This window comes from Podarcis tiliguerta (genome assembly GCF_965153285.1).
Source record: "Podarcis tiliguerta genome assembly, chromosome: 3".
Taxonomy (NCBI): Eukaryota; Metazoa; Chordata; class Lepidosauria; order Squamata; family Lacertidae; genus Podarcis; species Podarcis tiliguerta.
The window spans coordinates 51,022,649-51,047,810 of record NC_139536.1 but is presented as its reverse complement, the minus strand read 5'-3'; the positions used below and the strand labels follow the sequence as shown (position 1 = coordinate 51,047,810).

The 25,162-nt window shown below is 39.7% G+C and overlaps 1 protein-coding gene and 1 long non-coding RNA gene across 5 annotated transcripts in view; one reads left to right on the top strand and one right to left on the bottom strand.

The window, feature by feature from the left end:
• Nucleotides 1-25,162, bottom strand: part of PRKN (parkin RBR E3 ubiquitin protein ligase) — a 582,309-nt gene that overhangs the window by 361,198 nt on the left and 195,949 nt on the right. For all 4 annotated transcript variants that reach the window (XM_083434186.1, XM_083434187.1, XM_083434185.1 and 1 more), the window contains exon 4: nt 9,411-9,529. In XM_083434186.1, the coding sequence (XP_083290312.1) occupies nt 9,411-9,529 (119 nt within the window). The remainder of the gene's footprint in view (nt 1-9,410; nt 9,530-25,162) is intronic.
• Nucleotides 20,165-24,979, top strand: LOC310674725. Its single transcript, XR_014509740.1, has 3 exons — nt 20,165-20,380; nt 21,668-21,745; nt 24,889-24,979. It is a non-coding gene; the product is annotated as an uncharacterized lncRNA (long non-coding RNA).

The window sequence follows — 25,162 nt, the reverse complement described above, 5'->3', positions numbered from 1 at the left end:
CAGTGCTGCAATACGTAAATAGCCAAAAGCTGGACCATCAGAATCAGGTTAAAGTTTAACATAAGTCATTTGGGCATCACTGCAACCTCAGGCTCCACTCCTGACCTTTGTGTGTTCATTAGGATACCTAATGACAAGCCCCTTGAGTCTTTGCCATTATTCCTCCCCAACCTATACACACATATCACTTCTATGTGCATAACAACATCTGTAAAATTTTAAAGCATATAGGCTGCTAGAAAATAAAAATAATGTATTGCAGGTTATTTACTACAACAAATTGTAAAAATTGGCAAGTTACAGCTGAATAAGAAAGATGATTATGAAATTAATTTGGGAAATAAAGTTAATAACTAATACAAGATTATATTGGAGATGATTCTACCCAGAATGGTGAATGATACAGGAAAGAGGTTCATAATTCCAAAGCCAGAATCATGGCAGGTGCTTTAGAGGTATTATGACTGAAAGAGAACCCTATGAATCATTCTGAGTGGTTCTAATGGCTTCTGGTTTGACCTGCATTTGTATTCGTTACCCCCCCCCCCCCAAATGTCTTTGGAGAACCTCTGTCCTAAGCATATGTATCCATTCATTAACTTACAGAACCAAAAGGTTTAAAAGTTCTAAGTTTAATTTGTCTGGACCCACACTTTGTCCCATACAAACTTATTAAATCAGCCCCAGGTGAAACTGTGAGCTCTAGTTTGATATCAATACCTCTGTGTGGGTGAAGCTTCTAAAAGAGGATTTTAAAATGAAACATGATTCATCCCTTCCAAACAACTATGCCGTGTAATTTACTGGGTTTTTCCATCTCAGGCTAGATTGTCCCTCAGGCCCTGACAATCATCAAGCAAGACAACCTTTCAAAAACCTCTCAAAATGACTGGCTATTTGCCTAAGGCCAGCAACACATGACAACAGAGATGCTCATATGCTTTTGCACTGATTAACTGGAATTAATGCAAACTGCTCTTTAAGTAAACAGTGTGCTTATTTTTAATTTTAGCCCCACTGTTACTTAAAACATAGACCACCTCCTGTTCTATAATGCAATTACATTCATAATTAAAATGCTGGTTCCCCTTTTCCCCATTACATAATAGATTTTCAGTGTCCAGAACCATCTAGGGAATATTGCCAATGAAACATCAATCTGTCTTTACTTTAATGAAGCAAACAAATTAGGCGATTAGTTTGCCCAGGGACATATGAACCTCAGCAGCAACTGTCATAAGTAAACTTTCTAAAGAAACAACTTTGGCAGTATTCAGACTTGGGTTATTAAACAGAGATACGCACAAGGCTCACTTTCAGATGACTCACAGGCCATCTGACTGGGAGGGGCATCAGCTCCCTTCTATACCAGCCTGAGGATGCAGATCTTTCAATGTCATCTTTAGATTCTGGGGGGGACTCCTTCATAGTATCTTCAGGTGATCCAGAGGCTTGCATAAGGACATAATCAGAGTCCTGCTGGATCAGACCAAAGATTCAGCTAGCCTAGCATCCTGTTCTCACAGTGGCCAACAAAATGTCTATGGAAAGTGTGCAAGCAGGACCAGAGTGCAACAGCACTCTCCACATTTCTTATTCCCTGTAACTGGTATTCCTGCTGCCTCCCATAGTAGAGGTGGAGCACAGCCATCATCAAGACTAGTTGCCATTCACAACCTTATCCTTTGGTGAAACTTCATGTACGCTCCCCTCTCTCAGGTTGTCCAGGGTTATTAAACCCATTTCCTCTGTGAGCCCTTCGGCTGGCTCATGAGCTGCCTCATGCTGCCTTGTGGGTAAGCCTCTCACTGGTATTTCGGAATGGCTTCTGAAGGAAACAGGAGAGGAGAGGCCATATCAGTGGCTGGTGGTGCTGACTGCATCTATCATAAAGAGGCAGACAACCTCCAAATAGCTCATGATATGGTCAACCCTGACAGGTGCCTACAATCAGAGGAGTGAAACTTAGCTTAGCATAGAGAGTAAATGATGGGGAAAGTACAATATGCTACTTTTCTGTATATTAAAGGTAGCCACTAAAGGCACAAGTCTAGTAACCCTAGACTTCAGCAGAAGATGGTGGCTGTAGATTTTTGGCTGGCGTTTTGAGCACTCAGCACACTAACTTACAGTAAATCAATACAAGTGCTACTTATTTCCTCCCTCAGAATAGAACAATCAGTGAAACTGGTGAGCTTTGGAACTATGATCTTAAACATTGCTAGCATGCTCTTCAGATAGTCATGAGAAAAAGGCAACACATCATTGTTCTTGGCTGTGCATTTATTAAAAAAATATTTTATTTATATAGCCAGTCATCTGGATCCAAAATGTTATTTGCTTCTGGAAAAATTATTCTGCAAGTAAATTAGCTACTTTAATTTTTTCTCCTCTTCCATTTTGACAGTTCTCACCTAGCATAGAAAAACTTGCTCCAAGCTCCTTCCAATAAAGGTTTGCTTCACAGTATGTTATGATCTGGTGAAATACTAAATGCATTTTTCTCCCCTCTCTCTTTGCCTGAAAGAACTGGTATTTGTCCAAATTTTGAAACATTTTTAAGTATATAATTTTGTTCACACCCAAGTGTTACACTCAGCTGCCTCATATGATAAATCATTCATAGGACTTGCTCACCCAACTCACTTAATGAATTACAAAAATGTACAACTCTTGCTTAAAAAAATGATTTCCCTTCTGAGTAATTTTTGAATGGTTTACTCTGCAAGATTTATTGTACATAAAAAGTGCTTCATTTACATTTTAAGAGCCATGTGTTTTGAGTGTATAGATAAATAGGCAGGCCTTTGTGGTGCTAGTTTACTCAGAGGCAACTTTCACTGAGTTCACCTGGACTAAAATTGTTGCATTATAGTCAAAATTTGGTTGTGTGAATTCATATGTTTTGGTTTCTACAAACTGAAGAAAGACGCCATTACTGTGGTCCTCATAACCACTCAACAAATGTAAACTTCACTTAAGCATAAACACTTTAGAGACTGTGGTGGAATCTACACACATATAAAAAACGCTGTGAAAATGCTTTTTTTAAAAAATGAATTTGCCATAGCTCACCATCGCCATCTAGTGTCCCATTTGTATATTGCACTTTACAACACATTTAAAACGTTCTATTTGCAGCTGTATAGCTAAGTCCTGTGTTTTACTGCAGCTTTTAAGATGAAGAGGAACAGTAACAGACAGTAGCAATGCACTGAGGGCACGCGGCTGTTCTTGGTGGCTTTCCACTACTGAGGAAGAGCTCTCTGACCTTAGAAGTTCTTAACCCAAGGTACCACTGTACTTACAAAGTTAGTACTTCAGGTCTGGGGGGTGGGGGGGTAAAAGGAGAGAGCAAGTGTCTTGGAGGACTTGCTCTCCTCTCAGACCCGTTACTTGTTATACTGCAGCTGCCCTGTTACTCTCTCAAAACTTCCATCACTCTTGGCATTGCCACCATAGTCCTGCAGGTTCCCTCCAGGAACATAAAAACACAAGAAGAGTCCTGATGATAAAAGTCCAAAGGCCTATCTAATCCATGTTCCTGTTTCCCATAGTGACTAATCAAATCCCTATGTCCTTCCCCACAGTTAGTTTGATAACCTAGGTCTGCATCTTTAGCAACAGCCTTTACAAACAAAATATCCTGCTCCCAGGATTTCTTGTCCAGCATTCTTCCATTTTCATTTTACATTTAACCCTTGCAGCTATATCATATGCAAAACAACTTGTCAATGCTGCTCACACAGGCTGCTCACACAGGCACACTTATGCCTGAGAAGACTTTAGTCTATTCCTACTGATGCTCATCACACTTTAATGGTAGTGACAGGCAAGTCAGCTTTTCCCAATCTATGTGTTTATGGCGTTGCAATTCATAGTGTTATATAGAAACAAATCAGTGTGTGTTGTTGAAAAGGAAGTGTGAAAAGTCTATAAGCACAGGCTAAGTCATGTTGAGGAGCAGCTTAAATGATCGTTTTCTATCAAGTTGATGAAAGATGTGAAAACTTTCAAATCTGAAACAAATAAGCTTCTCTGGTTTAATTCCTTCCCTCACCCCAAATCTCTTAAAGCATATTGGTGCTGTATTTCAGTTAAGAAAAACTATTTGGCTAAACAATCATGCTGCTATCTAGCAATTGTTTTGGCGCAATTATGACTCCAAAGGGCATAACCCTATAAAATCAAGACAACACATCAACACAAATAGAAGATTCTAGCCCTAACACAAATATCTGTTGCAGTTTAACAAGCACACATTACATTGAACTATCTGTTATATTTGTTGGTGGCAGAGATATGCATGCCTGTTGCATTACAATATATGTAAAAAATGTATATTTCTGCACCAGTGGGTGGCAAAATGGAAGAAAGACAATAAACCAGTTGCAGAAGAATGGAAAATATCAGATGGAAATTTGAATGAATGTCAGAATGGATTTAGGCACTGCTATATGTAGCACTGGGAGGCGGGTAGCACTGTGGTCTAAACGACAGAGCCTAGGGCTTGCCGATCAGAAGGTTGGCGGTTGAATCCCTGTGACAGGGTTAGCTCCCGTTGCTCGGTCCCTGCTCCTGCCAACCTAGCAGTTCGAAAGCACGTCAAAGTGCAAGTAGATAAACAGGTACCGCTCTGGCAGGAAGGTAAACGGCGTTTCCGTGCACTGCTCTGGTTTCGCCAGAAGCGGCTTAGTCATGCTGGTCACATGACCCGGAAGCTGTATGCCAGCTCCCTCAGCCAATAAAGCGAGATGAGTGCCGCAACCCCAGAGTCATTCGCGACTGGACCTAATGGTCAGGGGTCCCTTTACACTTTACCTTTATATGTAGCACTTGGTACCACCCTTCTGAGTAATACCCCTCCCCACCTTCTCACTATATAGAAGGGTCTGGTGACTTCTGTTTCAGTGTATCTGAAGAAGTGTGCATGCACATGAAAGCTCATACCAATAACAAACTTAGCTGGTCTCTAAGGTGCTACTGGAAGGAATTTTTGTTTTGTTTTCTTACAAATATACAAGATAGACAGAGAGGGCAAGGAGCACAAGGGGGGACCTAGTGGCCTTTCCATACCAAGCAGCCTTTATACCAACAAGCATCAGCACACATTACAGGAGCAGCACACAATGCGCACAGTGCACAAACCAGCCACAATGATTTTACAGTTTTAAACATAAGAATACGTTTGAAAGCCAGAAGGAAAACTCACTTGCACTTACTGCTTCTGGACTAACTTTGCATGTCTGAGGATACTCTTGGCAAGACTTGAGCTATCAATATTTCTTGGTATAATCCAGGACTCTTAATGTGCCTCTTTCTTTGCACTGCTAGTGATGCTTCCTGATCATGAAACCCAGTTCCAAACAAATCTCTCATACAGCAGTAAGTCATGAAATACTCATAAAATTCAGCCTTCAAGTCATCAATAATTTTCTTGTATAAAAAAAGAGATTCTTTAGCTTTCCTCTCATTCTGTAAATGCTAAATTCATTCCTAACATATTTTAAAATAATAATATGCAAATAGGCATGACAGTTAAAGAGGGTTTTAAAGTAAGGTTACTTATGAATGTTTAAAATGTCAGTCTTCCTGCCGGAAAAAGAGCGTGTTCGTGAAGTTCAATTCAATTAAGTTGTCTGTTCCCAGCTTACCAGCCCAAAAGGGATTAAGTTGCCTAAGAAAGTTAATGCTGCCCAACATTTTATGTGGATTTTACACAGGTTTTACTTTCATGCCAATAAAAGAGCATAATTGAAACAAATGCTGGCTTATGTTCTGCCATGTTACCTATGAAACGAAATGTGTACTGTGGTGACATACATGAAGGTGAGCACAAGACACTGGAGGGGTTTTGTTGTTATTGTTACTATGTTTATTTATACCCCACCTTTTTCCCAGACTGCGACTCAAGGTGGCTTACAGATAAAGTAGTAAAAGCTAAAAACACAGAAAGTGTTATATGTTGCTTACCAGAAAAAGAAAAGAAAAGAAGAAAAACTTGAGGCAAAGATGGCGCAAATAGGTAAGATCCTGTTATCGTGTCTGGTCAAACAGGTCCAGCAGGTTTTTCATGTACAGTGGTACCTCGGGATGCAAACGGAATCTGTTCAGGAGCCTCATTCGCATCCAGAAGGAAACGTAACTAGTGACGGCACGTCTGCGCACGCGTGTGCCGCTTTTCGTCGCTTCTGCGCATGCGCATGGTGTCATTTTGAGTGTCTGCACATGCGCGAGCGACGAAACCCGGAAGTAACACGCTCCGTTACTTCCGGATGGCCGCAGAGCGCAACTCAAAATCGCTCAGCTTGAAGCATATTCAACCCGAGGTATGACTGTAGTGCAAAAACCTGCCAATCTTTATTGAACCAGGGATGATAGTGAAATGAATTGTATACCCCACGTGCAACACAGCCTCCATCAAACTGCTCTTAAAAGGTACTATCTGCAGCATCAGTTAAGAAGGTGCTGAACTCAATGGGCTTGCCATTGTATAGGGGTGGGGAACAGGAGCTCTGCCCCAAAGGCCACTTTAACAAGGGGGCAGGGCAGACGTTAAGCCAACCAATTTGTGCTTTCCTGCATCCTCCCTAGAGCCCTTCTTCAGGGGAACTCTTGACCTGGCACCCTCCAGATGTTTTGGACTCTAACTCCCATCAGCCCCAGCCACCACAGGCAGGTCAAAGCCCAAAACATCTGGAGGGCGCAAGGTTGGAGAAGGCTGTCTTCTGTACCAGTTTCATATGTTCTCATAAGATCATTTCACCCAGTTTCCGCATTAATCTGTCAACATTTTTTAATAATAATAATAATAATAATAATAATAATATGGAAATGTGTACTTAAATTCTCATTTTATTTTAATGTACACACTGTAAGCATATATTAGTCTAAAATACACATTGTAAAATATGTTTTAGTATATGTTTAGAGTCAAGAACTATATCATAAAACTAAATGGAACATGAAATCCAAAATTATATTCTGATCTGAGTATTATTCTGGGACATGTAGATCAGACAAACTAGCTTAGAAATGAAGACCAGATAAAATTTGCCTCCATCTCTGCTTTAAATGTCCCTTTCTTATGAGGAAATATTTACATGTAGAGTTTAGGAATAATCAGCTTCACTGTCAATACAAAAAAGAAAAAGAAATCAAATGCCAATTTCAAAGTAAGCCAAGCCAATACTCAAATTGCAAAACTGCTGAGCAGATGGTTTTAGGCATGAAAACAGGCCAATAACAAAGGATTGCAGTAAATCTATAGATGTATTAGATGTTGTGGAAACCTCTAATTACCAAAACATACACAAAAGTTGAAACAGTCAATGAAAGCTATGAGAGAAACAGAAAATCAATGTAGACTGCATCTTTCAGTTTTACTTTTATGTACAGAACTGAATTTTGGCCTCTGAGTTGGAATTCAACCTTGCGCTGCTACAATCTTTCTGTCTGTGCAAGCATTGCAGCTCATTGGACAGAATGATCCCCTCTCCTCTCGCCTTACACGCTGTTCTAGGGATTCTCCTACAGCCAATTTCAGCGAGAAGGAGGCGTTGAGCAGGCAGAGGTGCTTGTGCAAAGCTTCCACTGATGTGACTCAGTGGTTGAATCCCACCTGCTGCATTTGTGAGCTTTAGATATTCTAGTTCTGTTAATTCAGAGGGGAAATAGCTACACTTAATATGTAGTGACATATTATTCCTTGTGCTAGAAAAACCAAACCAAACTTCTATGTCCTGTTTTATAGAAACCAAACTTCTATGTCCTGTTTTATAACTTGCATTGTAGATATTGCATTGAATTTTTATTATGTGAGCCACTTTGGATGAGCAGTACTGTACTTAGAAAGGTGCCCTAAAATATTTTCAAATGAAGACATTTTGATTTTCAGTCCCTTTTCCTTTGCTGGAGTAGTAAGCAGGGCAGCTGTATTCCTCTCCCAAAGAGCAAAAGATTGGAAGCAGGTTGAAAATGACAAGGAGAAAGTATAAGAATATTTGGCCAAAAAGAAGTCTCTTAGCAGATCTTGAGAGGCTTTTGTGCTTTGGACCACTAACGTTTGCTTACAAAACTGCTGGCATCCATCTCTGGTTGCAATGAACACGTACATAGTTTTCTCTTTTCTCCTCAAGCAGAAATAAGTCTTTAAAAAATCCAAATACCTGGTCTGGCTGAAGAGGAGCATTGTTCTTGATTTCTGCTTAAGAATGGGTATGGTTTTTTTCACTGGTGATCTTCACCTGTGTGCCATAAATCAGGCTGAGCCCTATTAAAACGCCTTAAATAAATTTTTGATGTTTATTGTTTCTGAAAACACTGTGGTGCTTAATTTTGAAAAATGATGCCAAGGCTTGAGCCTACTAACTCCCCTGCTTCCCAAACCCAGTTCTGCAGGGGAAAGTTGTAAAATTTAGAGTTGATTTAATGGTGATGGAAATACACTCTGTGCACATACTCAGAGGATCTATTTCTTCATTATTGTGACACATATTCCATTGTAGTGAGATTTATTTTTGGAATAGGTGTGGAAGGGAAGAACTTTTATCATTTAAACATCTAATTAAAATTACTGGTTTGTAACTTATGTACAACCAACCCTCAAACTTTAATTGTTTTCCAGGATTCTGTGGCATATTGCATGATCACAAATTTCTTTGTGTTTTCATGGAAGAACAACCCACCGAGGTGTCCTTATTAAAATATTTATAGCCCCCTTCCCCCTTGCCTGCCCAGATGCTATTGTATGCTATATGATCACAAATCCCTTTATATTTTATTGGAAGCACCACCTCCACAAGAGCTGTTGTCATTAAAATATTGTTTTATACCCCCTACCAAGAAATGGTTAGAATAGCTTACAATAAAACAACAACAGTCCAAATCACAACGTAGAAGCAATAAAAGAAAATAAAACTCATCACAAAGACTGGAAACAAAATATGAGAAACTGAACAATCATCAACCGGAGCCGAACAAGCTAACTGAATCGGACAAGAGCACAAGAAAGAGTTTAGAAAGAGTTTTGCTCGCTACTGAACACTAAAAACAAAGGCACCAGGAGGACCTCCCTAGGAAGGGTGTTGTTGTTGTTGTTTAGTCGTTTAGTCGTGTCCGACTCTTTGTGACCCCATGGACCAGAGCACGCCAGGCACTCCTGTCTTCCACTGCCTCCCGCAGTTTGGTCAGACTCATGTTTGTAGCTTCGAGAACACTGTCCAACCATCTCGTCCTCTGTCGTCCCCTTCTCCTTGCGCCCTCCATCTTTCCCAACATGGTGTTATAAATAGACAAATGATAGACAAAACATTATATGCACCAAATTCAGAGTTTCTTCACAATATTTACTAGCCAATCACTTCAAAGTTCTCGATATGCTTTTGGAAAATATAAAAATGCTTGCCTACCCTTGCCAGAGTCAGTGTCCCTTGCTTGCAAGTTTTGCAGCGGACCCGAAGCTTTCCAGGTTTCACAGCTTGGCAGAAACTTTTGCAGAAAACATAAAACCTGTTGTAGTTAGCAGCACCTGTTTGTAAGAAAGAAAAGGCAAAGTCTTAATTTGTCGTAATATCAAGACAGAGAGAACTATAGTGCCCCAAATTTACTGGAATTAAAGTAGACAACTATTTAAGAAACTTATAAAACAGAATGATGAAATACATTCTTGTTCTGTATACCTGTCAGCTGTTGTTGTTTATTAAATTTCTATACTGCCCTTCATCCAAAGATCACAGAGTGGTTTTACAACATAAAAAAATGCACAAAAAGATCTAGCATAATAACAAACAATAAAAATACACCCTTCCACACACCGTTTAAAAGGCCAACCTGATTGCCACAACAACCCGATCGTCGCATTCCGCAGCCCCAGGCGCCATGCCGCCCACTGGCACACAGCCCCAAACTAAAGAGCTGCAGGAAAGCACCAAAGAGGTGCCAGAACTCAGTTTCAGTGAATTCTGGCTGAAAAAAGCCACCCACACTGCCAGGCCTTGCTACCAATCTGAAAGCAACATTTTGGGCCAACTGAGGTTTCTGGATGGTCTTTAAGAGTAGCCTACATAGTAGTCCAACCTGGAGGTAAAGAGGACATGAATGACAGTGGCCAGTTCCATCTTCCTTTTGGATGGACACAGTGGTGAACTAGCTTATAGAATTACCCTCTATGTTGTTTTTGGTAGTGCATGGATTGTTGGCTGAGATTCAAAGTGGCCCAGTGGGGATGCCCAAAGGAGCTGGACAAAGCCATACAAGGTTCTGCCCCTGGGCAGTACTATAATGGACACTGGTGAAGCTGGCTGCTTATTACACCATGGTAAGAGTTTGAAGGTGAATTTTTAAAAATTAAAATCAATAATTTTGCATGAAGCTAAGTTTGATCTCACAAGTCATGTTGGCGGGGGGCAACAGCACTATCTTAGTCTGCATGCCCCACTGGCTTAGCCTTTTGCTGATTAAGATTGTATTCTTGCCTGATGGACAACCAAAATCCTGAGGCAGGCCCTGTTAATTCAGCACACCAAAATATGCTAGAATCACATTTGTGTGCACTGAAAGCTGTCAGGCTATCAAATGTTAATTTACTGCTTCCTTAATGAAAAGGCAATCTTTCAACATTAGACACAGAATGAAACAGAAAAGTTGACAAGTTACAGGTTTTTCAATTTATTGGACTAATTTAAAACGTGATAGCATTAAATATATGACTGGTAAGCTCTTGTTGTGAGCCGGCTCAGAGTTACTGTAATTAATTTACCTGTAGCTTAGGGTGTAAACTACATTTACTGGTGCCATTAAGTTGAGCGAACAGTGGAATAAAAAGAGGGCATGAGAAGGGGCAACTGTGTTCATTTTATTTGGGAACCACAATTTTTTAAAAAACAAACAAAAACTATTAATTGCAGTCTTTTAGAATTAAAAAAGTATTTGTCATACCATAAGGGTAGTATTATTGATGTTCACGACATCCTTGCATGCAAAATACTCTCCATTTTTGTTCCCTCAAGTTAGGCTGCAATCCTAAACAAATTTACTAGGAACACAGCAGGACTTACTTCTGAGTAAACAATAGGATTGCACCATGAATTTGTTAAGTCAATAGTGTACATATTATATCTACGCTCTTATTTCTTTTTTCTGAGTAGTTTCTATCCCATCAGAACACCACTGTTTTATTGACACTGTCAATAAGCTGCAGAATTCTGACAAAAAAATAATGTGCAAGATAAGAGTGGTGTATATGTGAATTATGGCATATTTCCAATTTACTGTACGTCGTAAAATCCTACACAAAAACACTGGGCTACCACTGGGCTAAGCTCAAGCCCCAGCGCCATCAGTCTCTTTCATGAATACTATTAAAAAGAAATCACAAGCATTAAACTTAACACAGCAGAAATATGTCTGGAATAGAGGTAGATGAAGCCTGCAAACAAGCAGGACCTGTGCAGAGATCCGGAATAACGTGTCAATTGTCTTTCTCACAGCATAGCTGCTAGATGGTGAGAGCACTACAGGAGGCACACTCAGGTCTTTGAGAAGGGAGTAAATGGACATTTCCAGCGACCCATCTGCTGCTTTATGCAGATGGACTGGTAGCAATCTCACACTTCTGTAGCCACGTTATTGGGCTTCTGTAGAGAGCAATATTTCCAGCAATGAGTACAAGAGCAATCAGAATAAATTAAAATAACATGAATGTACTATGCCGTGGAAGCTGCACAAATCCTAATCTAACATTAGCAGCCCCTGTTCCCTGAGAATCGTTAGGACTAATTTTTCACAAACAGCCTTGATTGAGATTATCTCTCTTTGTTTTCAGGGGCAAAAGGAGGTGAAAATAAATCTGCCTCAAACACAACACCAACTCTGAAGTGGTATTAATGCAGAAAATTGCAATTATGGCATAGCACCAGCAATCACTAGAACTGCTGCAGTATCAACCTTACAACCTTGTCTTTCCTCATTCAATCAGGCACTATAGGATTTTCATGGAGTTTTCCATTAATATTTTATAGTACTGGCACTCTGCTAAAATGTGCAAATACAGCAATGGCCAATTAAAAACTAAAAATCTTATTTTTACATGCAAACTCTGGTGCTAAATGTGTGTGCATGCACAGACACGTGCAATACACAAGGTAGTGTTTCATTTCACATGAGGGAGAGAGGGAGTCTGTGTTTTATGGGAAAACAATAAATTGTTGCTGTATCACTGATCATCCTCTCAGAGTGAAGACTGTGACACTGAACCCTGTGTGTCTGGTATATAATCATATATAAGACTGGCGTTAAAGAACCACTGTGTTTGTTACTAAACACACCAGATTCATTTTAACCCAAAGCACACAGCCATTCCATTTGACAGATTTTTTATACCTCAGTGCCTTATAGTACATATAAATGACAATCACCCATCCTGGTCGCTAGACACTAAAAACCAATAGCACAAGTATAGAGAAAATATTCATAGTGGACAGATGTAAAGGAGTGACAGTTCTAGACATAGGGATACTGGAGTACAATGGAAGCTCCTAAAGCCTTTTGTGGCTAAAGGAATATCTGACAAAAGAGGGCAATCTCTATCACTAGACAATTCTATGACAAGAACCCTCATGGAACTCCATGCCTGCTGCGCATTTCTACCCAAAAAGTATTTAGAACAACTCTGGTTTACATGCAACAGTAATATTCATTTTTGTCTGAAATTTCATTGCTCTTTTGTGGCACTCCATACTTGCAACTTTCCTGGTTTTGTGCAGGAATTATCCCCCCAATTATCTGCTCAGAGCAGACCGGGAAGCCCTACCCTGACATGGGAAAATGCAATAAACATTCACACTGTCTGGTGAGGCTCTGACCACTCTCTGGGACAAATTACAGGTGATACTGCAGCTCCATATTTTAAAGCTTAGACTGCCCCTTCTCAGTTGGATGGCATCAATGAGAGTGAGTGTTTTAAACAAAAGGAGCAGAGAAGGAGATGCTTAACCCTTCACCTACCAGCCCATTTCCCCCTGAAACTTCTGCCCACCCACAATTGATTACCAATGATCTATTCTAGACCCAAGTTTACTTCTCAAATGTATGTCCAGAGCTCATGTAAAAGCAATGCTTCCCATGGACACTTCGTAAAGAAAGGAGAATATGCTACCAGACCATTCTCATACTTTCTACAGTGTAACATTCAGTTTGTCCCTCAGTGCATTACAGTGGTGCCTTGGGTTACAGACGCTTCAGGTTACAGATGCTTCAGGTTACAGACTCTGCTAACCCAGCAATAGTACCTCGGGTTAAGAACTTTGCTTCAGGATGAGAACAGAATTGTGTGGTGGTGGCGCAGCGGCTGCAGGAGGCCCCATTAGCTAAAGTGGTACCTCAGGTTAAGAACAGTTTAAGGTTAAGAACGGACCTCCAGAACAAATTAAGTTCTTAACCCGAGGTACCACTGTACTCATCAGTACCTCATGATGATTAAAACAATTATTTATTAGGAAAAGTCCTTAATAAATTGCAAGTTTTCACTAACTTTCAAATGAGCTCTAGTTTGAACTAGATTATATATTATTCTATGTAATAGGGATGTTATTTCCAAGCTGTCAAACTTTGGGAGTGGAGGAGTTGATTTAAAAATGAGTATTAAAATGGCAAAGGAAACTAATTTGATTCAATTGTTTAAACTAAAGAGTTCAAAACCAATCCTCCCTGAGGCCAGTAATTTAATTTGGTACATTAACATCCCTAGGTAAATCAGCCTGTCCATAGCAGATGATGGGTGAAAGCATCATTATATTAACAAACTTAAGTTTTCATTGGCTGGATTAATTAAATACAATGTACTGAAATGGAAGTAAAGTCATTTCTCCGTGTTTAAATAAAGAAGAAATTATTTGCCTTTAGAGCCAGAAGCAGCACTTTTTTGTTTCATACGATGTCATATACTTGCAAAAGGAAAAGATAGATACTTGAGTTTTTTTATTGAAATGCAGAGTCCACCCTTCAATTCCTAGGGCAGTTTACAACACAAAATAAAACACATGCAATAAAAAGCATTTCAAAACATAAAAGCAGCAGGAGCCACAATCTAAGAAGAACAGCATAAGAACTTCTCGGAGATAAAAGGAGTCTGTATTAAAGAATTGGGGAACTAAAAAGGGCTGGACACGAAATGTCATCAGCATAGGCCCGAGTCAAGCCTCCCTAGAGAAAGCATTCCACAGTCAATTGATAGCAAAGATTGATATCTGATTTGGATATACAAAGGAGCCAAATAATAGAACTGGATCAGAAGGAGATGAGGGCAAGACTGAAATCTCTTAACATAGAAAATCTGTATATGTTGTAGATGCACCAGTATCACTGTGTTTTGTTGATAATGTGCAGCATGGAATGGTAGAGAATTCCAGCTTCTGTTAAACAAGACTATCTTGACACACAGGCAAATTTGTGAAAGATCACAGAACCAAAGATGACCTCGTGCAGGTAAGGTCTCCTGTTGAAGCATTTGGTTTACCTCTATGTATGTACCGCCCTATACCCTATACCTCCGGGTATAGGGCAGTATATAAATTCAATAAATAATAAAAATATGTTCACACACTCATCTTTCTAGGATCATTTTGTGGTGAAGTGATCAAGCGTGTACACTCCTGCGAACTGCTGGGAATTAGCAAGCATGAAGAGGCATTTGGTCGGCCACTGTGAGAACAGGACATTGGACTAGATGGTCCTCTGGCCTGATCCAGTAGGGATTTTTTTACATTCTCCCCACCACATTATATAAGGCATTGTGATAACAGGGATTCCTGGGGATGCCCAATTTGCCCAATTCATCCAAATTAAATGGAGCAGGAGACTCCACAACTCAATGCTTTAAATGTGTGGCCGGAAGGAGCATAAATCCCTGTAGAAAAATTGTTGTCAACCCAGTGCAGACCTGGGTCTAATTTCAGCCCTTTCCAAGGGACTAAATGGTGAGTCTCTTGCATTGCATTCTTCCTTGCCTTCCTACCATCTTTCAGACTCCACATATTCTATGCAAATATATCTAATATAATCTGAATGCACAGATCTTGGCATCAGATTGGAATACTTTTTCTTTTTCTTTTTCTTTTTTCTGTTTAGCACCCACTGAGTTTGTTTTTGGTTTGGGGGTTGTTGGTTTTTGCACCCAGAGAGTCTCCATAGTTCTATTTTGTTTTTCAAATGTAACATTAAATATGTAAGAATGTAAACTATTTTTGAATGGGTATATAATTAACTTAAGAAATTGTTGCAAACCATATGCTGAGACGGCTGTTAAAGCAAAGTATCACATGATTCCAAGTTATTAACAGCACCATGACATTAAAATAATTCCAACATTCCTTTTGAAGTACTTTAATTAACAATATGCTATTAATGATCACTGTTAAAAGTGGGTATCATTTAAACAATAAACAAGCCTCAGCCAGCTTTTATTTGGTTCAAATGGTCAAAGCACACATGAGAGCCATGAGATAAAACACATCTCCAACTATTTAGTTTTTAAAACTTCTGAGAAAGAATTGTACAAATACCTCAATTACTGGCTAGAAAATGTTGAATCTCTGTTTGGGGCTGCATTTATTCAGTCTGAAACTAACAGCTGGTTTCTGATGCACATGGCTAATTTCATTTTTGAATCCAGATTGTTCATCCCATTTACTTCCAACTGCTGTTGGCTACCTCCCCCCACCCCCAGCCATCCCCCATCCTTCAGCTGACTAAATTTGAATTTTACAGAGTTGCATAAATGCAAATCATTTCCTTCACAGCAATCCCTTTGTACGTCTTTCAAAAACAGAAAGAAAATTCCTTATTTTGTAAACATAATGATTTGGGTTAGGGTAAACACTGTTCTGCTGAGTTGGCTTCATTATTTGTATTATTTACCTGTTTGATCAAAACTTAAACCCACAGACCACAGCCCAAAGAAGTAGGAGAAATGAATGTCAGGAAAGAGCTCACGTGACGAGGGGGAGATGATGACACCATCTTTTACACATAACCTTCGCAGTTCTGAGTAAAAATCCACATTTGGATAAGTTGCTTAGTAGCATATATCCCAGTTGTAAATCTGTGGTCCCACTGTATGTAAGTGTGTGTGTGTGTTCTCTTCAGTCTCCCTCAGTACCAATGTCTCTTTAGATCAGTAACAAAACTCATAGCCACAGAGGCTCATTACTGAACTTCCAGGACTCTGTTAGTTACAACAGTAAACAGAATAAAATGATTCCCCCCCCCCAAATGGTTTTTTAAAAACACATTCATTTCCTTCATCACATTTATACCCAATTTCTTCTTGAAGGAACTGAGGTTGTCTGGGTGATCATGAGCTTGTCAGTGTCTCTCAGCCTAAATTACCTCACAGGTTCTTCTGAGGATAAAATAGGCAGGAATAGAACCATGTCTGTTGCCCTGAGCTAAAGACCAGCTCCAACTTTCAGAGGGCAGTCAGCAATGTGCTCGTTAGAAAGTTACTTTGTGATAGTAGAAGGCAGCTACAAGATGCCATTTTAAATTTCCCATAGTGACCCTGATGTAGCATCATTCACTACACAGCCTATATATCAGCACCAATGGGCTCCAATAAGGCCCTTGGCCTGTCTGTTTCTTGAGGATACCAGGTGCTGGAATCAGGCCTGCCTGAGCTCTTTGGTGGTGGAGCAGGATAAAAGTAACTAGATCGAATCAGAGAGATGTGCATATGAAAGTGTTTCAATGTACACAGCTCACACAGATGTATTAGAAGAAGAAGAAGAAGAAGAAGAAGAAGAAGAAGAAGAAGAAGAAGAAGAAGAGGAGTTTGGATTTGATATCCCGCCTTTCACTCCCTTTAAGGAGTCTCAAAGCGGCTAACATTCTCCTTTCCCTTCCTCCCCCACAACAAACACTCTGTGAGGTGAGTGGGGCTGAGAGACTTCAGAGAAGTGTGACTGGCCCAAGGTCACCCAGCAGCTGCATGTGGAGGAGCGGAGACGCGAACCCGGTTCCCCAGATTACAAGACTACCGCTCTCAACCACTACACCACACTGGCGTAGTAGTATTATTATTACTACTACTACTTATTTCATACAACTGCTACTACTACTATTATTACTATTATTAACACACCCTTCACTCTAACGCCTCAGGACAAGTCACAACTAAATACCAAAAGTGTTGTACTCTTCAACTTCCTGGTCAGTTTATTTCAGGTTCTGTTGCATTACTAAAATAAACTTTGAGCAGCTCAAACTTGTCAAATGCTACTTTGTTTAACTACTGCATCTCAGCATCACCAGGTCATGCTTTTATCTGTAAAAATCAACACAACAAGTGTGTGCATAAACAAAAGAAAGTGTACTTATGGTAAGAGTAAGGGGCATACGATCTAGCGTGGAATAAACATAGCAGCACCAGAAAAGTATCTGCTGGTATCTTAGTTAATCATATTGCTTGCCTCATCCAGAAAGGACATGTTGACATGAAGCCAAAGTCATATATCTGTCTATATAACGCACCTAGCAGATGTCAGCATGTCAAATTCAGGCAGAAGAAAATGTTATTTCATTAATTTTAGCAATTTACTTTGAGCATATTAGTGCACCTCTGGCATGAATATAGAACTATTTGCATTCATTCATCACACTTAGAATGTATTCACAGGCCAGCATACCACCTTCTGTCTTTTCAGATGTCTCCACAAAAAGCTTACCTTCTGGAATTAGGGTAATAAACTACCACCTGTAAAATTCAAACATGATTCCTAGTTACTATTTATTTATTTATTTTGGGGGTCTCACCAGCCAGAGGTTTCTTCCAATTATGGAGGAAATCCGTGTATTTCAATTATATGCAATAGCTTTTTTTTTTCTATTTTGGTGTGACCTTATTCTTAGCAATTCCATACCCTTGGCCATACAGTATGATTTTTTTTTTACAGAAACTAGCTTTAATACCTAGGTCTATACAATTATGTGTAACAGCATAATTCACTTTGCTGCAAATAAACTTGATCCCAAGTATAATGGCATTCATTTATCACAAGATGAACAAATTCAAGGTTCATTGATCTCAAAATATCAGGAGGTGCACCAAATGATGCACAAGATATTTTGGCTGAGCTGGCAGCATATCGTGCTAAGGAAGATTTTTTTTTAGCAAGTCATATGTATTGAAGTCGGTTGAAAAAGTGGATGCAGTGGTTTGGGGGAAGGCAACATACTTTGGTTCAAAGCTTAGCAAAGTGGCTTTGGACATTTTAAATATGCCACCAACAACAGCTGTAACAGAACGTAGCTTCAGTACTTATGGAGTTATTCATTCAGCAAAAAGGAATAGGCTTACTGTAGACAGAGCAGGAAAGCTTACATAAGTAGCTCATAACTCCTAGAAGAGAAGAAAACACAACTTCTATCAAGCTCATTGAATTTTACACAACCATCAACTTCATTCTATGATCTCCCAGATGATCAGTGTGGAATTGAAAACTCTGTTACCAGTGGAGACGAAGCTGGTGACTTATCCTCTTAAGATGTTTGAGGAGTCAATATAAATTTATAATTTATATTATATTATAAAGCCTATTTTTTAAATAAACTCTTTCTTGTGACAATTTATCAGTTATAATTTAAATGTGTGTTGCCTTACTTGTCTAAGCAGACAGTAATTTGCATTTCTGATGTTATGTAACTTGTCATTACAGATTATTTGTGTTTTATTTTCTGGAAATAATAGCATTCATTTTAAACTTTATATTGATTATATTGATTATATTAGTGCTGCACTGAAGATACTGTACCATGTAGAAGTAAAGGTAAAGGGACCCCTGACCATTAGGTCCAGTCGTGACCGACTCTGGGGTTGTGCGCTCATCTTGCTCTATAGACCGAGGGAGCCGGCGTACAGCTTCCGGGTCATGTGGCCAGCATGACTAAGCCGCTTCTGGCGAACCAGAGCAGCGCACAGAAACGCCGTTTACCTTCCCGCCAGAGCGGTACCTATCTATCTACTTGCACTTTGACATGCTTTCGAACTGCTAGGTTAGCAGGAGCAGGGACCGAGCAACGGGAGCTCACCCCGTGCGGGGATTCGAACCACCGACCTTCTGATCGGCAAGTCCTAGGCTCTGTGGTTTAACCCATAGCGCCACCCGCGTCCCTACTGTACCATGTAGATATGCTTATTAAAGAACGTACTCATGTAGTGGACTTGAGGGTTTTTTTATATTCCTTTTACTTTAAAAGCTACATTTCATACATACACAACATAATTAGAATTCAAAATTGATGGTAAATATACGGTTAGTGGCAGGCTTAGTGATTAATGTGAGTCATTCACACTGAATTTTCAATTTTAAGTTAGGTACAAAAAATTCACTGCATTGCCCCATTGAATAAAAGTATCTATACAGTTTTTGGTTGCCATATGAACAAGTTTAAAGGTAAAGGTAAAGGGACCCCTGACCATTAGGTCCAGTCGTGATTATATCATTTTCAATGCATTAAAATATTCTCCTATTTTAATTGAAAATTCTCTAATATTCCCATTAATCAAGAATATTCTCCAAAAGATTATTCTCAAGAATTTAACATTACTACCCATGATATTCTTGCAAGGAAGCTGGTAAAATGTGGGTTGAACGAGGTAACTGTTAGGTGGATTTGTAGCTGGTTGACTGACCAAACTCAAAGAGTACTCATTAATGTTTCCTTGTCATCCTGGAAAAATGTGGCAAGTGGGGTGCTGCAGGGTTCTGTCCAGGGTCCGTTGTTGTTCAACATCTTTATAAATGACTGGGATGGAGGAGTTGAGGGGATGCTCATCAAATTTGCAGATGACACCAAACTGGGAGGGGTAGCTAGTGCCACAGAAGACAGAATCAGAATTCAAAATGACCTTAACAGATTGGAGAACTGGGCACAAGCTAACAAAATGAATTTCAATAGGAACAAATGTAAGGTTCTGCACTTAGGCAGAAAGAACCAGATGCACAAATATAAGATGGTGGACATCTGGCTTATTAGCACTACTTGTGAAAAGGAAAGGATCTAGGGGTCGTGGTGGACCACAAACTTAACATGAGTGAACAGTGTGATGCAGCGGCAAAAACAAAGCTAACACTACTCTAGGCTGTATCAACAGAAGAATAGTGTCCAGATCAAGGGAAGTAATAGTACCACTCTATTCTGCTTCCTTATTCAGACCACACTTGGAATACTGTGTCCAATTCTGGGCACCACAATTTAAGATGGATGTTGACAAGCTGGAACGTTTGCAGAGGGCAAACCAGATGATCAAGGGTCTGAAAACTAAGCCTTATGAAGAGCGCTTGAAGGAACTGAGTATGTTAACCCTGGAATAAAGGAGACTGAGGTGAGATACGATAGCCATTTTCACATATCTTAAGGGCTGTTACATGGAGAGTGAACATGCTTGTTTTCTCTTGCTCTGGAGGGTAGGACTCAAACTAATGGCTTCAAGTTGCAAGAAAGGAGATTCCAGCTAAACATTCAGAAAAACTTTCTGACAGTAAGAGCTGTTCTGCAGTGGAACAGACTCCCATGAGAGGTGGTGGACTCTCTTTCCTTGGAGGTTTTTAAACAGAGGTTGGATGGCCATCTGTCATGGAAGCTTTAGCTGAGATTCCTGCATTGCAAGGGGTTGGACTAGATGACCCTTGTGGTCCCTTCTAACACATTTCCTTGCTCAATTATTTTGACTACAATAAAGAGGTTGTCCTTGATATTCTGTTTAAATACACTTTGCTAAACATGGTAATAAACACATAAATGTGTACCTGATGGGGAAAGACAAGAAAAAAAATGAGCCTGTATTATCTAGGAATGCACGCACATGCACACACACACTTTGAAACAGCTACCTAAAGCCTTTGAAGCAGCTGCACGTTCATTCCTCTTGTGAAGAGTGCTGTTCTTACATTTTTTCACTGTAATCAAACAATAGAATATAAGGATTTTTTAAAATGGAACTTCTGTTTTTATAAATATTCAGTATCTCAGTAACTCTAGATGCTTATTTTAAAGCAAAGATTATATTCCTCACTTGGAATAAATCAAGCACATGTTTCCTTAGGGTATGATAGGACAAGTAACTTGTTTTTTCCATACCTGGATAAATCAGTCCCAGGACTGACCAAGTTTGTGCTGGTAAGACCCAATTAATTTCCAAGACCAGTGCCTGAAAAATGGTCTCTTAGCTGCCTTTTTAGAATAATTTAACTTTAATACAGACTACATTTAAATTTGTTTCTTCACTGCCTTTAATTAAAGATGTCAAAAAGGATCAAGGGCAGTACTGTATAGCCCATATCATCCTTACACCAAACACTGCAGTTTACATTGCAATGTACCACAGAGTACACACAATTATGTTTGGTGCAGGCATGCATACAGCATGAATCATAGACTCACAGAATTGGAAGGGACTGCAAGGGTCATCTAGTTCAAGCTCTTGCAGTAGCCTGGGACTTTTTTTGTAGTAGTACATATTTTAGGATAATCCCAAGTCTGTTGATATATTTCTCTTGTGCATGCACTGTAGTTTTGGTGACAAACAGACAAAAACAGAAAGAAGTCAAATTGGTATTAGTGTACAGGCTACATGCACACATAGTTAAATAATGATTTTTTTCCCTTTAAGTCCTGGCCCAATTTTGGCTTCCGGTAAGGATGCAGGAGAATTCTGATGGAAACTGGAGAAGAAATTGCCAATATCCAGGTATTCATCCCATGTCTAGAAATGAATTATGCTGTGTCAGGATGTACTGTCATTTCAGAGGCATTATTTGGGTGAGAGTGGGTAAATACAGCAGCCTGCAATTGGGCAGGGGCAACTTCATGTAACTTCATACAAACAGAAACTTCGTAAAAATAATTTTAAAAAAGTGTGGTGGGCCACAGAGCTGCCAATAACAGTTAATGAAACAGAGAAGCCTCCATAAAAAATTTAAAAATTATCCTGTCCCCTAAGTACTAGACCAACAATGCTGCTCCACTTTCACAGTGTAAGAGAGGTCCTGAAAGTAAAGTGGTGTATTTCCACATGTGATTCAACTGCCTGAAATACGGCGGGTGACTATAAGACCTAGAGTCTTCTTGGTGATAGGCCCCACCCACCCCATTCTTATGGAACTTGCTGTTCAAGGAAGTGAGATTTTCCACCTTCTAAATGGCCGTTAGAGCAGCTAAATGAAATCCTTTTTCTGATATCCTTTGCTCAACGTAGAAGTATATTGAGAAGGTTTGTTGGATTGCTTGTAAATACTTGCCAGATGAATTGGTTAGATAGTGTTAATGGCTTCTTGATTTTATAGAAGTTATTTTGCATTGTTATAACATGACAATTTAACTTGATTTAACACTGTCTACGAAGCACTTTTTATTAAGAAGTGGTACACAAATGGAATACAACAGCTTTCCTTCCAGGAACAGGTTTATGTCTCTTGAATGGCAGGGGTGGGAATAAGTGGTTTGAGGAGTGACTTACATCAGCATAGCACCATATAGTTGGCTTAAATCTAACCTTGTATGTATTAACACATCATTAATGAATATTGTACATGAAAAATTATGCAGATGTCCTAAAAGGGGAAGGAGCTTTAAAGGGAATCAAATTGTGGCAAACCACCCAGCAAATTATTGGAAGGGGGAGAACGATCAAAACTGATCTAAGTGAGTTTTAAATATTCCTTACCCTGAATAACTCATATGGGGAAGAAAATAAATGCCATAAAGTCTGATGCAGCTATGGCAGAAATCCGGAGCATTAAATTTTATATTAAACATATAAATTATTCAGAAAAATCTGTAACACTTCCTCGTAAGGGTCAGTGATAAATACTTGATAGAACATAAAAGCCACAGACATGCTTATAAATTAGTTAGTATGTTATGAATGGTATTATAAACTCTTAATAAGCCGTAACTGACAGCATTAACTATTCATGGCAACTGTCATAAAGAAGGACATCTGCATATCAATATATTTGAGTTGCACACTAGACATAGCTAGATATAGATGTATTTATAGGGCAACACCAAGAGACAAACTGAGCATTTGGCTTCTTTGTCCTTTGATGTTATTATTAGTAGATAACAAGATGTCCATCAACTGTTAGGAATGTGTATGGAAATATGGCATAGGAATAGATGAGTCTTTTCTTGTTCATTTAATTTCATTTGAATCACTTTTTCAAAACAATTGCGCTCACACATGCATGTCAGAGAAGCGCATGAGAAAACTCCTATAATTCAGCTGCAACACACTCATGTACAGTACATGACCCTAAAAGGGCAACACTAGACAGGAAAATCTTCTCTGAAATATTTTATGGAGTGTATGCATGACACATGACTTCTCACTCACACCTGAAGTGGGAGGAAAGTTTGGATTTGATATCCCGCTTTATCACTACCTGAAGGAGTCTCAAAGCGGCTAACATTCTCCTTTCCCTTCCTCCCCCACAACAAACACTCTGTGAGGTGAGTGAGGCTGAGAGACTTCAAAGAAGTGTGACTGGCCCAAGGTCACCCAGCAGCTGCATGTGGAGGAGTGGAGACGCAAACCCGGTTCACCAGATTACGAGACTAACGCTCTTAACCACTACACCACACTACACCACTGTGTTGTTTGTACAAACAACAGCAGTTGGAGAAGCCATTAGACAGGGACCTGGGGGGATTTCACTAGAAGCAGTCAAGCAAACTGGCACTTAGGGCCTCCAGATCACAGAGGAGGGAATTGGTTGGCACACACATTGTGGCTGGAGGCGGGGAGGGGGGTGCATTTGGAGTGCTGATTGGACTGTTTGCAAGGCAGTACACATGTTCTGAAGAATTCCAAATGCTGCCTCCCCCACCTCCGGCCACAATGTGTGTGTCCCCAGCCACACTCCACTAAGACAAATACAAACAAAAATCAACTGTAAGTTTTCTTGCTTATATATAGGATTTGACTATGTCTCACTCCAGATAACATTCATCATGGTAGCTAAGGCTACAATTCTATGCACACTTTCCTAACTTTGAGTAGTAGTAGTAGCAGCAGTAGTAGTAGTAGTAATAATAATAATAATAATAATTTATACCCCGCCCATCTGGCTGAGTTTCCCCAGCCACTCTGGGCAGCTCCCAATCAAATGTTAAAAACAGTACAGCATTAAATACAGGATGATTACACTATATGACAACAGAGACTGCATCCCACCCTTTCAGCATAATAAGATAGCAACCAATTCCCAGCCTGGCGGACACCAAGAGGTGCGCAAGAAAACAACAACAGGGGTTCCATGCCTCCTCAATTACTTCTCTCTCCTGCACATCAGATGCTTTCCCATTCCTCTCCGTAGATTGCCACTGGCCTCTTGAAAAATGATAATATATAAATGCACTTGTATATGTGAACTGTGCCTTTCCTTGAAGTATTAACAGGAATTCAGTGGCAGGGGGTGGGGGTAAGCTCCTTGTCTGAGGAGACGGACACTTGCCCCCCCTTGCCCTCTCTGACATCACCCACTCCCACCAGTACCAGTACCAAAGAGCAGCTGTCCTTCAAAGAAAAGCTATTTTTACCTAAATTAATTTTGCGCCTAGTTGCACTGCAGTCACATGAACTGGTTATATTAATTGTGCACCTGAGGCACACATGGCCACACTGAAGTAATTTGAGCTTTTCCCTTTCCCAATGAGAATCACACCATTATGTGGGCAAGGGGGAAAATGGCCATTGATAAGAGGGGCCCCCATCAGAGAACTACAGAATTTCCTCAGCTAGCCAAAAACATTTCATTACCTTCTATGTTAGCGTAAGTCTAGACAATAACAGGCATTTTACACTGATCTGCAGCATTTCTTTCCATCCAGGGTGCCCTGTTAACACAGAACCTCTCTTAAATGAGCGGCTTTTAAAGATGATTTACTTTTCAAGAAAATAATGAGGCCCAGAAAAATGGACCAAGAGAGATTTAACTATAATTCATTTGGATGTCACATTTTGTACTATAATAGAAAGAAAGAAAGAAAGAAAGAAAGAAAGAAAGAAAGAAAGAAAGACCATGCTGTATCGATAAGAGAGACACAGTTTTATCGTTTTGTTTTTTTTTAAAAATCTGCTTGTTCTATAAAAATCCCTCTTATA